The sequence below is a fragment of the Chelmon rostratus genome, chromosome 21 (assembly GCF_017976325.1).
Source record: "Chelmon rostratus isolate fCheRos1 chromosome 21, fCheRos1.pri, whole genome shotgun sequence".
Classification (NCBI taxonomy): domain Eukaryota; kingdom Metazoa; phylum Chordata; class Actinopteri; order Chaetodontiformes; family Chaetodontidae; genus Chelmon; species Chelmon rostratus.
In genome coordinates this window covers 10,539,868-10,554,935 of record NC_055678.1, presented here as the reverse complement: position 1 = coordinate 10,554,935, position 15,068 = coordinate 10,539,868, and the positions used below count along the sequence as shown (strand labels likewise).

At 39.5% G+C, this 15,068-nt stretch overlaps 1 protein-coding gene across 1 annotated transcript in view; it reads right to left on the bottom strand.

Moving 5' to 3' along the window:
• The window catches only part of atrnl1b (attractin-like 1b), a 77,585-nt gene that overhangs the window by 16,911 nt on the left and 45,606 nt on the right, over positions 1-15,068 (bottom strand). Inside the window, exons 24-26 of the mRNA XM_041962874.1 lie at positions 13,780-13,937; positions 9,101-9,162; positions 4,036-4,114 (exon numbers count right to left, since the gene is read on the bottom strand). Of these exons, the coding sequence (XP_041818808.1) occupies positions 4,036-4,114; positions 9,101-9,162; positions 13,780-13,937 (299 nt within the window). The remainder of the gene's footprint in view (positions 1-4,035; positions 4,115-9,100; positions 9,163-13,779; positions 13,938-15,068) is intronic.

Genomic DNA, 15,068 nt, shown 5'->3' with positions numbered 1-15,068 from the left:
AATAATAGTTCTGAGTGCTTTCAGACTACCAGTAAAACATCACCGCTGTACGGCATGGTCGGCCCATATGTTTGAGGCGTGTTTGTGCATGTGTTTGTAAGAGTGTGTGAACGTGATAAAGAGAGGACATGTTTGTGTGTAAAACATCTTCGTGCTGCACTCTCGTGAAATGTCAGCGCCCCCTCCCATCTGTTCCCCCCACAGGTAGCTTCAAAGAGGTCAGTCCTTGTCCTCCTCGATGGCATTTACAGCCGTTGTCTTTTCATCCCTTCGTCCCCCACTCAGGATCCAAGTCTTGTCACCTATCCCCAACTAAAATTATTCAAGTACAACAGCTGCACCTTTGCTACAGAGTCCATTCAACTCCTGACAAAAAGGAAAGCCCTTATCCAATTAGTGCATTAGTGTGGTGAAAAGATCAGCTTTGTAGGATTAAGTCAATACCAGGAATTACCCGTTTACCACCTTATGGCTTTAAGTCTCTGAGAGGCTGTCCGTGGTTATTATTCCACCCACCAGCCACAGCTAATTTTCAAAATTACACACAGACAATGAGCTGTGTTATGTACAAACACAAAAAAAGTCCTAAATTATGCAGAGAAACTGGTTCATATAAACACTCTGCTATTTCGATTTAGCACGACCCATAAGTACTAACACAGATTTCACACCAGAGAGCCAATAAAAAACGTCCAAAAGTTCAATCAGTACCAGACACCCATATGCCACTTGGCTGGATCAGTGTCTCATTATTGTCCCTGCTATCTCGAGAAGCCTCATTAAGAATCGTTTATTCCATGTCCTTATGTCAGATGGCGGCTTGCGAGCATTAGATGGCTTTCAGCTCAAATCCTTCCATTCCATATTTGGACAAGGCTCGTAAGTGCATGGGCTGTTCACAAGCCCTTTCAAATTAACTGGACACAGTGCTCGGAGAAGAGCCAATCAGTTCACCAATGGACAAGATTGGCAGAACAGAATTAGTTAATCTAATATAATACAAGGTTTGGCACCATCTAAACACAGTGAGTCCTCTGAAACGCTTGTGATTATAATTTCACAGCAGACAAGAGAGGTGGGTTACTGAGGACTGGTAAAATCACTTCTTTGTAATTCCACACCCCCAGATTTCTTTCATTTTCAAACTTTGGCCAACTGATGCTGACTCAAGAGACATCACCAGAGACACTTTATCAGATTTTACACAGATTTATGAATCCATGAATACTTTATACAGCTTTTTCCCCACACAGTAGTAATACTCCCCAAGACCTGTGATGTGTAAAATCAGCTGAGATTCCCTTTAACAATGAACATTTTGGATACTATTACAGACATCGTCATGACAACATGGACCTACAGTACCAATTGATCAAATCCATGATTGGCTGAACAGAAACTGATCGAATAACACATTGCAAATCTCTCTTCAAACACTTTATTGTGCCTGCCTGAAAGTGGAGACAAATGTTTGTAATGTCTGGTATCACTTGATAAAAACAAAAAAAACAGCCCATTCTGGGACACATATATGGATTTGCGATTAATTGTCCTTTGAGCAGCCAATTCTACTGACAGAAGATCTTGTTTTCTGGGTAGCTTTTTTTCGAAGAACGATTGATTATGTCTGCACCTGTCAGGCACTGATAATAGAGCTTATTAGACAAAAGTTAGAAAAGAATGCAATGGCTGAACCTTTTGTATTGCTGCTATAGCTATAAGAAATCATATTCTACCTCCATTTTTTTTTTTTTTGGTGTGATCCTAACTGGGTATTTTTTTTATCAGTACAAATGGCGGTAATAGGAGCAGCACAGAAAGCTTAGATTGATTGCAGTATGAAGTGTGCAGGCTCAGAAGTGCTTCTTGGTTGCTTGACCTTTAAGCCGCAAGAAGCAAATTCAGGCACAAGCATTTATATAAGTGATGCCCCGTTATATACAGAAAAGGTATTTACTCTGACAGGATGTAAAAAAGACCATAAGTAGTTGAACAATGATCACAACAAATGATTCTACTGATTTGGGTATTATGGAAATGTGGCGAAGAGAACTGCCACATGGGAAGCCGCTAACAAGCACTTGCAAGTACCCATAACGGCACTGAGGACTAGCCTCTAGGCTGTTACAGCTTTCAGGAAAAGGTGACCGACTCACAGCTTCTCTTTACAACTTGTCTTGAAAAGTAGGACACCAGGAAATGCCACAACAGGAAGCTTAAGGCATTATTTTTCTCAGGTTCATAAAGCCATGCACCAGAAATCCGAATGCTTGAAAAACTGTCCAGTAGCATGACAGTTAGTGATTAGAAGGACAGTCTTAGAGCACAGACCTTCACCAAAGCCAAATGTCCACTCCTCAATGATATGCAAAAATGGAGTCATCCTATTTCAACAATTGGCCATGTTTTGTCGTTACTGAACTTTACTACCATCAACTGGATTTTAAAATGTATGCATTTATTCCACTAAGGCCAAATATCATCTCTGGCGATGTTAACGAAAGTCAAAAATAATTTGTGTATCTGCCCTGATTCAGATCCATTCCATAATTTAATTGGTTCTTCCTCGATCCATGCTACGCATTTCCATCTATTTTCGTGAAAAGTAGAGTCAGTAGATTTCCATAATCCTGCTGACAAACCAACAAACCTGACCAGAAACATAACCATAACAAATTTCCTATCTTAGACAACCCAACTCAGTGGATTTGGGGGTTCAGGATGGATTCAGATTCACATGTAAATATAATATATAATTGAGTCATGAATTAATGTGAGCTGGCATGTCATCTGCGAAAAAATATTTGAGAGCACCTCACAAAGCGCATGTATTTTGTTCTTCCGGTGACTAAACTTTTCAATCACCTGAAATTAAGAGATGGAGATTTTTATTTAACTATTTATCTATTTTCATCTGGCAGCTGAAGGGCAGTGACAAACAGATAGGAATGCCAAGAGCAGACAGGAAAAGTGAGCAGAATTTCAATGACCTGAGCGCATCTGCCTGCATTAATTTTTATTGGCTTTAATTCTTTGGATAGGCATGATTCGCTGTCACGGCAGCTATCATTCTTGTTTATTTTCATATATCAATTAGAGGATATAAAATTCACATCCTATGATTATCAATGTCATCCCCAAAGGGGAAATAAATTGTAGGAGCTTTATTAGTAGACTGCAGGTCATAAGGCTGGATGTGAACTAAATTAAACTTCCTGCTATTGAGTGTCAGACAGCATCTCGGAGAATACAGGATTCAGATGGAGATGATGGTTGCTCTGACAGAAACCAGGAACCACCCCGTGCAGTTTGGGTTAAGGGCAGTGGGGGTGAATTTACATACATTTGCTCTCTTCCTCAATCTCCTGCACAGTATCTTTCTTACCCTCTTTTTAATTTCTACTGCCAATCATCCCATCTTTCACTCCTTTCATCCCCATCTTTTCTCAACCCTATCTTTCATACCAACACTGAATATTAATGTTTAATTCTGTATTTCCTTAAGTCACTCACAGCATCTCTACCTGCTTCCTTCATACTTTTTTACACTAGTCCACTTGACTCAAATTCACAATTTATCTGAATTAGCTTTACTTTTAACCACATTTATTTCTGACAAAATGATTAAAGCTTCTTAAAGACATATTTGACAGTAACAGAAACAAACGTTGGTCACAGGAACTAAAGTTGTTAACGTAACGCTGAAAGCAGTGGGTGTTAATATGGGCTGTTCTATCTTACAATTTAGGCCTGTGACATCAACTCAACTGATGCAACTGACCAATCAGCTGACACACCTGGTATTTATCAGCTGTTGCTTTCCAACAGCTCTACCTGAGGATGGTTTGGAATTGAATCAAAAGACTGAAACAGCAAATATTTCTGTCCTTTGTCATGTAACTTGACTCTCACACATATTCACTGTATTTCAGATTCATTTATCAACATTTGTTTCTCCTCCTAATTATTTTTCGGGCCCCAATCATGTTGAGCAATGATATTTGCAGATGAGTATACACCGTTTCATTGACTTACTTCTCTCCGTCGTGAAGCCCAGCAGGTCTGTTTGATCTTCCACACCACTGCTGCCACCAGGAGCAGTGACAGGAAGCAACTGGAATGGAAGAGAGGAAACAATATCAGCAAGATGACTACAGCTGTCACTAAAAAGGTGCCTGCATGCACTCTTTGCTGGTGAGTTTCAGTTTACTATATTGTAAGAATCTCTATGTTTACATTCATTAGTTCCAGTTCTGCACTCTGTCGATACACACAACATGATTTAGGACGTGTCAGAGACCACATGTCCTTTATTCTTGACATGGGATTGGCTTTAACCAACTGATATTCCAACTTGGTGTATTTCCACTGGTTTGTCTTCATATATTCAAATAACTACAACACTACTGGTTGAATCAAGGTGGACTTAGATACTCAAAGCTTCCCTATAAGTTCAAAAGAGGACCAAACAGGAGAGTTGATATGAAGAGGTGACACGTTCATTTCTGAGCAGGCGGAATATTTTGGCCGATTACTTCAATTAATAACCCAAAAGTAAAATCATTAGTCAAGGGAAATTCAGCAAGGTCCTGGCGCTACTGGAATAGAAAAATATGACTGATTGAGATCTTCCACTTCATTATCCTGGTGGCAGATGAGAATGTAAAGATTATGAGTGTATGTGCTAAAGAGGCAGGTTTTTGAAAATGGTTGATGTTTCATCTGTGTGGGGTGTTAAGTAGGGAACACATTTATCTTCTAGATAGCTACAGTATGCTAGCTTGATTTGCATGCATTGTGGGTAGGTAAAAATAAATGCCAGCAAAAAAAAAAAACACATCAAGCATTGACATAAATTTGCTTTAAATTCAACTGATTGCTCACTCACGCTTTTTTAGCATTTCCCTCTAATTATTCTCCACTCACTGAATTAGCAGGGAACATGACCCTGTTCCTGATCCAGGAACAAAGACAATCATATTTGGATTTGAAACACATACTGTAATATAACCAAGGAGCCCTCGTCTTTGGGGACATGCCACATTTCACCAGAGATGCATGACTAGCTCTGATTTCATGAGCCCATTTGTTAGATATTCAGACTTAAATAGGCTTTCAATTTGCCTGCCACACCTGCTAGATCCTCTGGCCAGGATCTCTGAAGAAGTCGATGACGCCTGTGAGGAAGGCGATAACACTTGGAAAATACAGCTTCTCAAACACAGTTAAAGCAAAAAAAAGAAGGCTACCAAGCAAAGACGAGGAAGGGAAGTGGGATTAAAGTGTTGAGTGATGGGAAACTCTCTGCTTCAAACGTCTTGTCATCGCACGTGGAATTTATTTTGGAGGTGCACAAGCTGGGAACCTTTTCATTCTTTTAGAAGTATTTGCACCATCTTAGACACCTTTGAAGATAACAGTGAATGGGGTGAGTGTTGTGTGGGCTTCAATGACATTTTCATGTGGCAGAAGTGACAAAAATCCCTAGACAGATGCTTGGCTTTCATAGTCACTATTTTTGACAGTAAAGAAGCTTAAATCCACTTTCCTGTGCTGTTGCTTTGCTGTTATTAAAAGGAGTTCTGCAAAGATTTATGTTCTAGCTTCTTCAGGAAGTGAAGGACAAATGTAAAATTCTTTACACAAAGACCCTCTCAAGTACTTACAGACATGGTGTAGGTTAATATGTAGCTCTAGTAAGAGCAGTTGTGAACTTTCACTCACCCAAATGGATTTATGAGGAAAGCATGACAGGAAGCTGTTACACATCATAATTAATTTTCCTGAGCTTACTGATCTCCCAATGTTCTTCATATCACCATGACAGCAATAACAAAATGTCACAAAATGTGAAACGTAAGAAAACTGGCCTTTGGCAGAGAAGAAACTGAACTCAACACTGCAGTCTAATAATCACATGCTCATTTCTGTAACCACAAGGATACAGTTACCACAGGGGAAACCAATCAATAATATCTATACCTGCTTTCTACAGGCTTTTACGCTGCTAGAACAACAAAAAACATGATCCGAGAAGCTCGGTGAAAAGCATTCTTAAAATAGAGAAGACATCTTAACCCCTTCTTCTCAAAAAATAAAGAAGATTCAGAAATCTACGCCTGAAACCTCTTAGCTATTTGGAGTTGAGCATGAAAAAGTTTGCATGCCTGATGAATAAGTAGCATGTGCATGCATGTTTCTTAAAACACACTTATATTGGGGAAAGATGTAGCCTGCCCTATTTAAAGTATCGATAGCGCACGGTCTAAAGGCCGTGGCACAAGTGCATTTAGGGCATGTCCTAATGCAGTTTTTCAAGTTAAATGGTAAATAATCTGGATGAAAAATAGGTGCAAGACACAAAGGGGTTGTGTTAAGTACACTACAAAATGTGTATGTGTACACACCTGCATATACTGTACGTACACACACACACACTGGCTAAAGCTGATTTTGTTAATAAGTATAACTGTGAGTATAACGCAGCCTCCTATTAGAGAGTTTCCACTGCCTCTAATCAGATCACATAAAACAATCAGACTCTAATTAGATTACAGTTTAGGCAGTAGTGTGCAAATAAATATTGTTTATGAAGTCACTAAGATGAAAAGATTACACTGGAATGAGGAAAAACATTTGGCGTCTGAATGACTTGCAGTGGAAAAGGTGGGAAGGCAGTCTGAATAAACTCAGAGCAGAAAACAGAGCTTGTTCCGAGTCATGCCGTCATTTCTCTGCCCTCCATCTCTCATACAAGGAGGTCTGGAAACCCTGTGGGGTGATTTGACATTTTGTCATCAAGCTGATTATGTTTCCCGCAGGTTCATCCCCTTCAAGCCTCCCACACACGCACACAACGGATTGTGACTGCGTCAGGGCCCTTTCACTTTTGGCTGGGTTTATGGGTCAGTGAGAACCGGACACCAAGGATGCAGAAAAGACTCGAGAATTAGTATAACCTACACGACAATGGACAAAAAAACAAAGGTACGAAAATATATGATGCAAACTGACAGAAAAAAAACATGCACAAACTTAGGCAGCAAACAGGCTATATCCTGTGTGAATGCTGAGGTTGATTTCCATTGGATTTAGGAAGCACAAGCTAGCACGAGAATTCAATAAGTCTGAGGAAAATGATTTACTAGAGGAAGTAGTGTTTTGTAAATACTATTCAAACAACAGTTTTCAAGAGAAACAAGTGCAATTCTATGGGAACATGGAAATTGCTCACTCATTTGTTATTTAAAAAGGCTGTGCAAAACTTTCCTATTCCTCTGCCCGTGCTGTGACCTGATTTGAAATGGTGTGCTGTGCGAATGATGCAAGTAGCTGTGAGACACATTTCAGATAAAATAAGCTCTGTCCTTCTCTCCTTTCCTTCCAACAACTCCTGAATTTGGCTATACAACTGTAATTTGATCGGATGGAGGCTGAAGATAACTGATGGTGTGACAGCTTTTCGGGAAAGTTATTGTGGACTGGGCAATGATGGGCAGGTGCCTTGGGCAAAGGCTGTCTTCTATTCCCACCTTGACAGCTACACAGATAATATGTTACTCCATCGGCTACTCTGGGCAGCACACCTTGAAATAAGATGAACACACACAGAAAGTGCACCATGGTGGCTTATGTTACTGACTATCAGTGCTAGGTATGACAATAATCAATGATTAAAACCAGCTTCACTTTCTCTTAATAGTCTGACAATACGTCTAACAATCAGACTTTAGATTTCCCTAAATGCAGCTCTTTTACCATAGCACAATAAATATCTGCATCCAAATACAGCATCCTTTACTTTTAGGCTTTCTGCAGGGACAGCACTTTAAAAATTATTACCATGCTAAATCTTTAATAGCTAACCTACAGGTCATTTGTGAGTTCGAAGTTATGGTAAAGAGGGTGTCTTTTTTCAAACAACATTAAATTTCATTATTCACAAGCTACAGATTAAGGCTACAGCCACACTAATGTGTGTTATTTTAAAAACGCATATCTTTTACTACGTTTACACCGAGCATCCTCACTTTTCTGGTGTTTTAAAACCCCTAAAACACAGACTTTTTGACACAGCCCGATTGTCTCTTATCAATCACAGCGTATCCTTCCCTGATTTGTCTCGCCCCATCACATAACCTTTTCCCAGGAGAAATCAAATGACATCAGCCTGTATATATCTGTGGGCCCTGACTACCAGTAGTTAGTTCAGCATGGACAACAAATTACAGGCATTGCAGAGCTTGTTGTCTGTGCCAGCAGCAGCTGTGCAGTTAAATTCTGCATTTTCTCCTGCTACTACTGCCTACATGTGCAGGAGGCGAACACCAAACACCGGCATGTGCATGCCCAGTGTACTCGAATGGTCATGTGATATGCCTTTTCAGGCGTGTTAGTCTGGAGATTATTCCTGATACGGTGCTAAAACGTCCATCAGGGTGGAGGTCGTTTTCGCTTTAAAACACCATTTTAAAACAAAAACACATTAGTGTGTACATAGCCTTGGCCAATAACCTGTGACACCGTGTTACTGATTAGACGTGCTTAGAGCTTTGTAAGGGGAAAATCCTTTGAGAGGGCGTCAATGCTGACCTTCTGAAGCTTTTTATAAACGACAGTATCTAACTTAAAGCATAGATTTTCCACTTACACTCACATTCTCTTAATATATTCAGACTTTGCTGTGCTTTTCAGACAACTCAATTGACTCATTTTAAACATTTCAATGGAAAAAGATTTCATCACAGCTCTCTGGATGAAAAATCATTAAGAGCCCTCATATCTCGATCGGCCATGCCTTCTCTTTAGATGGCACTTGCAGAGCGATATGCACCTATTCAAAGGCTGCCGGCATTCATTTGCCACTTGAAAAAAAGAAAAAAAAAAAGCCTTCAAGACACAAGAAGCTTTTATAAGTACTCCGATAAAAAGGACTGGTCCAACGGGCTCAAGTAGCTCAATAAGCCCTAAGAGGTAAGACTGGAAAATGAAGAGGTGGTGGGTCAAGTTGTGGGTAATGTCTCTTAACTGCTGAATGCTTACTAGAGCTAAAACAAATGACCAAGTGTGTATAAGTAATATAAATATTTGGCTCTCTTACCTGAAAAATGTCACAAAGAACTGGACAAGGTCCATGATACTGTTGTGCTGGGAGAAGGCGATCTATTATAGAAGAAGAAGAGAATGAGAAATGACCAAAAATTAGACAAACTCCATGGCAGCAAAACGAAAAATTAATGTAAATGGAACAACATTTTACAACCAACATTATATGAACATGGGTTTAAATCACAGCACAAAGACAATATAATTAATGTTTGACCTCATCAGCTTCATAGATTTTTGTAAATATCTTCTTATTCTGAATTTGATGCAGCAACACGTTTCAAACAAGTTGGGACAGGAGCAATTAAAGACTGGGAAAGTTGTGGAACGCTCCAAAAACATTAGTTTGGATCATTCCACAGGTAAACAGGTTGATTGGTAACAGGTGATAATATCATGATTGGGTATGAAAGGAGCATCCTGGAAAGGCTCAGTCGTTCACAAGCAGGGATGGAGCGAGGTTCACCACTTTGTGAACACATGATCGTATAAGGGATGTTACTAAATGAGCTCAGGAACACTTCAGAAAACTACTGTTGGTAATCACAGTTTGCAAATGATTGCATTCTGCTTTTATTTTTGTTTTACACAGCATACAAACTTTTTCAGTGAATTAAAACAAGAACACACATAAAAGGTCACAATCCAATAAAGCTCAAAATATCACTATAAAATGATATATTTTCATCCTTCAATAATGTCCCAAACAACTCATCTGCTGTGACATACTGTACACATGCTGTGTAGTGCATCTCTGTGCAAGTCTTTGAATAATGGGTCAGAAACATGTTGTACCTTCATTAAAAGAAGGACTGCGCACACTGCTAGAAGCTAAATCACATCTGATAGGCCACATCACAGAGACACGTCAGTGCCTACTGTAGACGCTTTGAAGGCATTTTGCCCTGAAAGCATTCAGACACACAAACACATTGTCTGCAGCGGCATTGAGCCCCCTCTGGTAGATGGCACGTAAGGTTTGGTAATAGGGCACAAATTGTGCTGTTAGAGGTGGATTATTTGCGTCATGTTCGACATGTTGAATGCTGATGAGGCAGAAATTCAAAAGGTACTTATTTTGGTGATTCATTCTATCAGACAGATGATGCATTCATCCCAATGAGAAACCTAAAGGCAAGGCAAAGGCAGTGCAGAATTCAAACGCATTGCAGGATGCATTGTGGGTGTGAGAAGAAAAATATCCCTCTCTCTCTTTCTCAATTAGCTGTAATTGACGAGCTACAGAGAGCAGTGATCAGGTGAGAAGACAGGGTCTTCAGAAGACTCGTGCTCCTTGCTGATAGCTTTGTCATCCTCACAAACTTCTCCCACCTTTGACTTTTTCAACCTTTTTAAGTCGAAAATGAGAATCACTGATCTGAAATGAGATGCTCACTGACATGGTGGACATGACCGAAAAGCACACATTACACAGATGTTTCGCTGGCTCTTTCAGTAAGTGGGACGCTGCTATTTTGTGCTCGCAACCCTGATTTCATACAACCAGAGGTCGAAGCAGTGGGTTTAGGGTTAATCTGATTTCATTTCATAAATCTCAGCCGATCAATGGCACCATTTGAGAATGTACTTCCATTACAAGTGGGCTTTTATTACATTGAACAGTCTCTTGGGTAACAATTATAGCGACACAAAGTGACGTCACAAAAAAAACATTAGCTCAAGAACTCTCCTTGCTTTCTTTACCCAAATATAAATGATTATTTTAAGGACTCGGACCATGAACACAATGGCTCATGAGTGCATTCACAAAACCTCCACACCCTTACTCCTGCATTATAAAGGCGCACAAAGACAAGAGAGACCTTATCCTGTTACAGAAGCTATTTGCTTTAACAGCTCAGACCAGCCCATAAAAAATAAGTGACTCTCCGCCAGGAAATCTAATAGAAAACTATTACTGGGCCACCTCCACAGATGGATTGACCCCACAGATGTTATTACGCCACTGTGGTCCACACATCTACCCTACGAAAGGGAGGGGCAGAACAAATGTAAAAATCAATACGTGGTGGTAGGCTAATTAGCACGGAAGGAAAGGAAAATATGTGCTGTTGTCAGGAATGGTAATTGTATCTCTTTAAAATTTTTTTGTTAAACTTCTTTGTTTCTTGCTTAAATACACAATTTTAGCAACACAATTATTGCACACCGAATGGCTTTTATTCTTTTATCAATAATTAAGCCATGTGAAGAACATGCAACAGTCAATAAACATGTAATCATACACCTGCAATAAACCTGTTTTGGTTTTTTTTGCCTCTCACCTTTTAACCTCCAGCAGACACAGAGCAGCATTAGCATTGATTTGGAGTCGTGATGCTAGCCTCCTGACGAAGGTAACAACAGTATTACATCTCTTTTAGCTCCGCTTTGGTCTCCACCAGTCCTGAGGAAAATAACTTTTTTTTGGAAGCTAAATGTCCACCGGCTACTCTGTAACTATGTTTGTCTGCTACTTGGTGCTGGGCAGGTAGAGGTAATCAGGTTTTTAGAGCAACGAAAACACAGGTGTGGGCGGGAAATCAAAACGACGAGCTGAAAGATGCTCTCAAGCTCCGTAGAGCTGAGGGGAACTGTTGAGTTGGGTGATCATAACCTCCACCAAGGAGGTTATGTTTTCAGTCCAATTTTTTGAGTTGTTGTCAGCAGGATTACAAAAAAAACTACAAGCCCCGATTTTCCTGAAACTTTCATGAAAGGTGTAAAATTGGCCAAAGAACACATCAAATTGAAGAAATTGCAGTTGCTCGAACTTCATACAGTAGAAAGCAGTCATAATTGAGCACCTGGGGACAGTGACACTTACCCACATCTAAATGTGAATTGACTACAATAAACTCCACCAGAGATAATGCGGGAAAATGTTCAAACTTTTAACTTCGAACAAACAATAATTTAGAAGTACATAACAAATGCACTGCTGAGATCATGAGGCTTCAGCTAGGCACAATCATACTTTGACATTATCTTAATAGTTGTGGAAATATATCCAGATACACATTATAGACATTTAAGCTTGCTGGCTGCTTATAGACAGAGGAACTAATTGTATGGAAATTTGTTTTTGAGCATTTCTAACAAATTTAAGTGCTTAAGTGCTACAATTACTAGAGAGACCATATTTATTTGGAATGATGACAGCTCAAAAAGCACTGCTCACATCTCACATCTGAAAGAGTAACGGCCTTGTCCTCTCCCTCAATTTCAGTGTTTTCTCTACTATGAAGTCACTGCACATCACTCTCAGTCTCTCATTTTCATTCACATTAGTGCCATGGCCTTTAGCCCATTTAAATTTTATTGCCTGTAAGACTAACCCGTGAATATTTTTGACAAAAGCTTAATTGTTGTTTTCCTACAAACCCCAAAATAACTGACGGCAAATGGTATGTATTTTTCAGTGTTGTATTTGGCCCCTTTCACCATGTGAAAGCCTCACTCCCCTCCATTTAGAAAGAGGGCTGGAAAAGGTTAAATGGTGCTTTGCTTTGAAAAACAGCTGTGCACCTATGCACACTAACCATCGCTCATTAAATCAGTAATTAGAATAAAGTGCACTTGAAATCACCCTGAGCAACAGTGGAGCTCTGCATCTGCAAAGATGGCTGCTCTTTCTATGTATGTCGGACGAGGACCAATTGTTCATCAATTAGATGTTTTTACACGACTACACAAATACTGAGGGGGAATTGGAAACGCTGTAGAAGTGGTTTCATACAAATAGACTGTTATTAAATCTCAGTAAAACACAATTCATTGAGTTTGAAAATCTTAAAATCAATTTTGAAGTAATTCTTCCAATTAATGATGTAGATGATGTAGAAATTGAAACTGTGTCTGAAAACTAATTCTTGGGGGTGATAATAGATCATAATCTCTATTGGAAACTTCACATTATTCATATGAAATTAAATCTTTCCAAACCCACTGCAAAACTGCACAAACCTAAGGACATTGTTCATTATTTATCTTGTTGACTCTGCTCTATGCATCACATACTGTGTGGAAGTATGAGGAAACACTTCCACTACTAAAACAAATTCTATCTTGATAGAGCAAAAAAGGGCGATAAAAATGAAGATTTGTCATTAATGCTAATTATGACAACCCAACTGACCCATTATTTATGAATTAATGTGCCTTAAAATGAGTGAACCTAGTAAACTTACTGTACAAACAAAACACTTTCTGACTATATTCAAGGGTTGTTTTCAATGAGGGACAGCAGGTATCCATTCAGAGGAAGATTTATATTTGATAAAAAAAGAGGGAAAACAGCTGTGTGACAGTTAAAGGGGTCAAATTCTGGAGCAGTTGTAGTAATAAGAGTAAATTTAAATGTAATATTAAGGATAGGCACAATAAGCCTAGGCTTCAGACTATCGGTTTTTGTAAAGAGAATAATTTGTTTGTTTTTGTTTTATTTTTTATAAAATAATTTAGTATCATAGCTGTATGGTCAATCTGTTCTTACTGTGACTAACTGACCGGAAAAAATAAAACTAGCCAAATAACTGAAGTAACTGCCTGACTTACTATCTAGTGAGCAACTTGAAAGCAAGGGGCGACATAACACAGGACAAGGAAAGGATGAGATCACTGATGTTATCTGCGTCATCGGAGTCAGTTCAAGGTCACAAACACAGTCCTTACCTGGATCTTGATGGGCCATGAGAAGTTACTGACGTAGACATAAAAAGTAATGTTGGGGTTGCTTCTAAAGGTGAACTTCTCACAGGAGAAACTGTCTCTGTATTCCTTGATGTTAGTTTTGGACACGATGGGCACCTCCTCTCCAGAGATGGTTCCAGCTGTTGGGGCACAGAGTTCATGTTCAACACAACGTCATTTTGGCACAAAGAAAGCTCACCTACATGCAGAGATGGAGCTGGACTGGTTGCAACATATTATTATGAATCCATTAATGAGTTTATCAAGCAAATTGGGACAACAGGAAAGCTCTCATAAGCAGTTATTATAATGTCTTAAGTGCATTAAACGTCATTTGGTTGACCTAACACAGCTTTATTGTGTAATTATACGTCAACCATATTTTACTGTTAAATGGACGTGGGAGAAAAGCACAGCTTGAAAGAGCGACTGAAATGATGCTGCCCGTAGCTCATAACTGAGTCATGTTAGCACACATATATCATTTGAATGCACATCACCACTGTCAGCTAATGCATTTAGTCTACCTGAGACAATGAATTTAGTATTTAATGCCCTTGGGGCGGGTGCGGTCTATATAAGGACAGCAAAAATCTGTCCAGATCAACTATTATTTGTTATAAAAACTTGTTTGTGTCCATTTATGTTCAGTATTGATTAAGTGTTATTAAATTTCTGGAGTTCAAAACCGAAGAGTGTCTTGTTTATATACGATCATCATAAAATAAAAACTAATGCATTTCCAGCCAAAAAAATAAGTCTATTTTCTATCTATCTAAATGTTTCAAGTCATTTTGGATTCTCTCTCATGTCAGTGGGTCCTCAACATTGACATTCCAACCCACAGCTCTGAAACAAAAGAACTGAAAATGACAGCTTGAGTGTGGCTACGTGAGCATGTTTATCTTAATTGAAATCACCCTCCTCCTCCCACCCAAAGGCGCTTCACGCTCTTGTCGATTGTGAAGAGGCTCCCGTTCCTTCTGAGACACAGTATCTTGGTGGGGGAAAGGGGACCCAACTTCAAATATTAATGACGGTGCTCCGAAAAGGTTAAGGCGGTGCAGGGGAGCACAGGGGGTTAACGTGTTTTAGTGGTTGGAAAATGTCAGTGTTGTGGGGAGGGAGAAAGTGGCAGACGACTTGAGAGGAGGGGAGGGCAGCAGATAAACGGTGACACTGGACGACTGCAGTGTCCTTGGGTGTCTTTCCTCAGGGGACCTATAATATCCACTCAACGGTGACACAGTACACACTAACAAGAGAAGGTA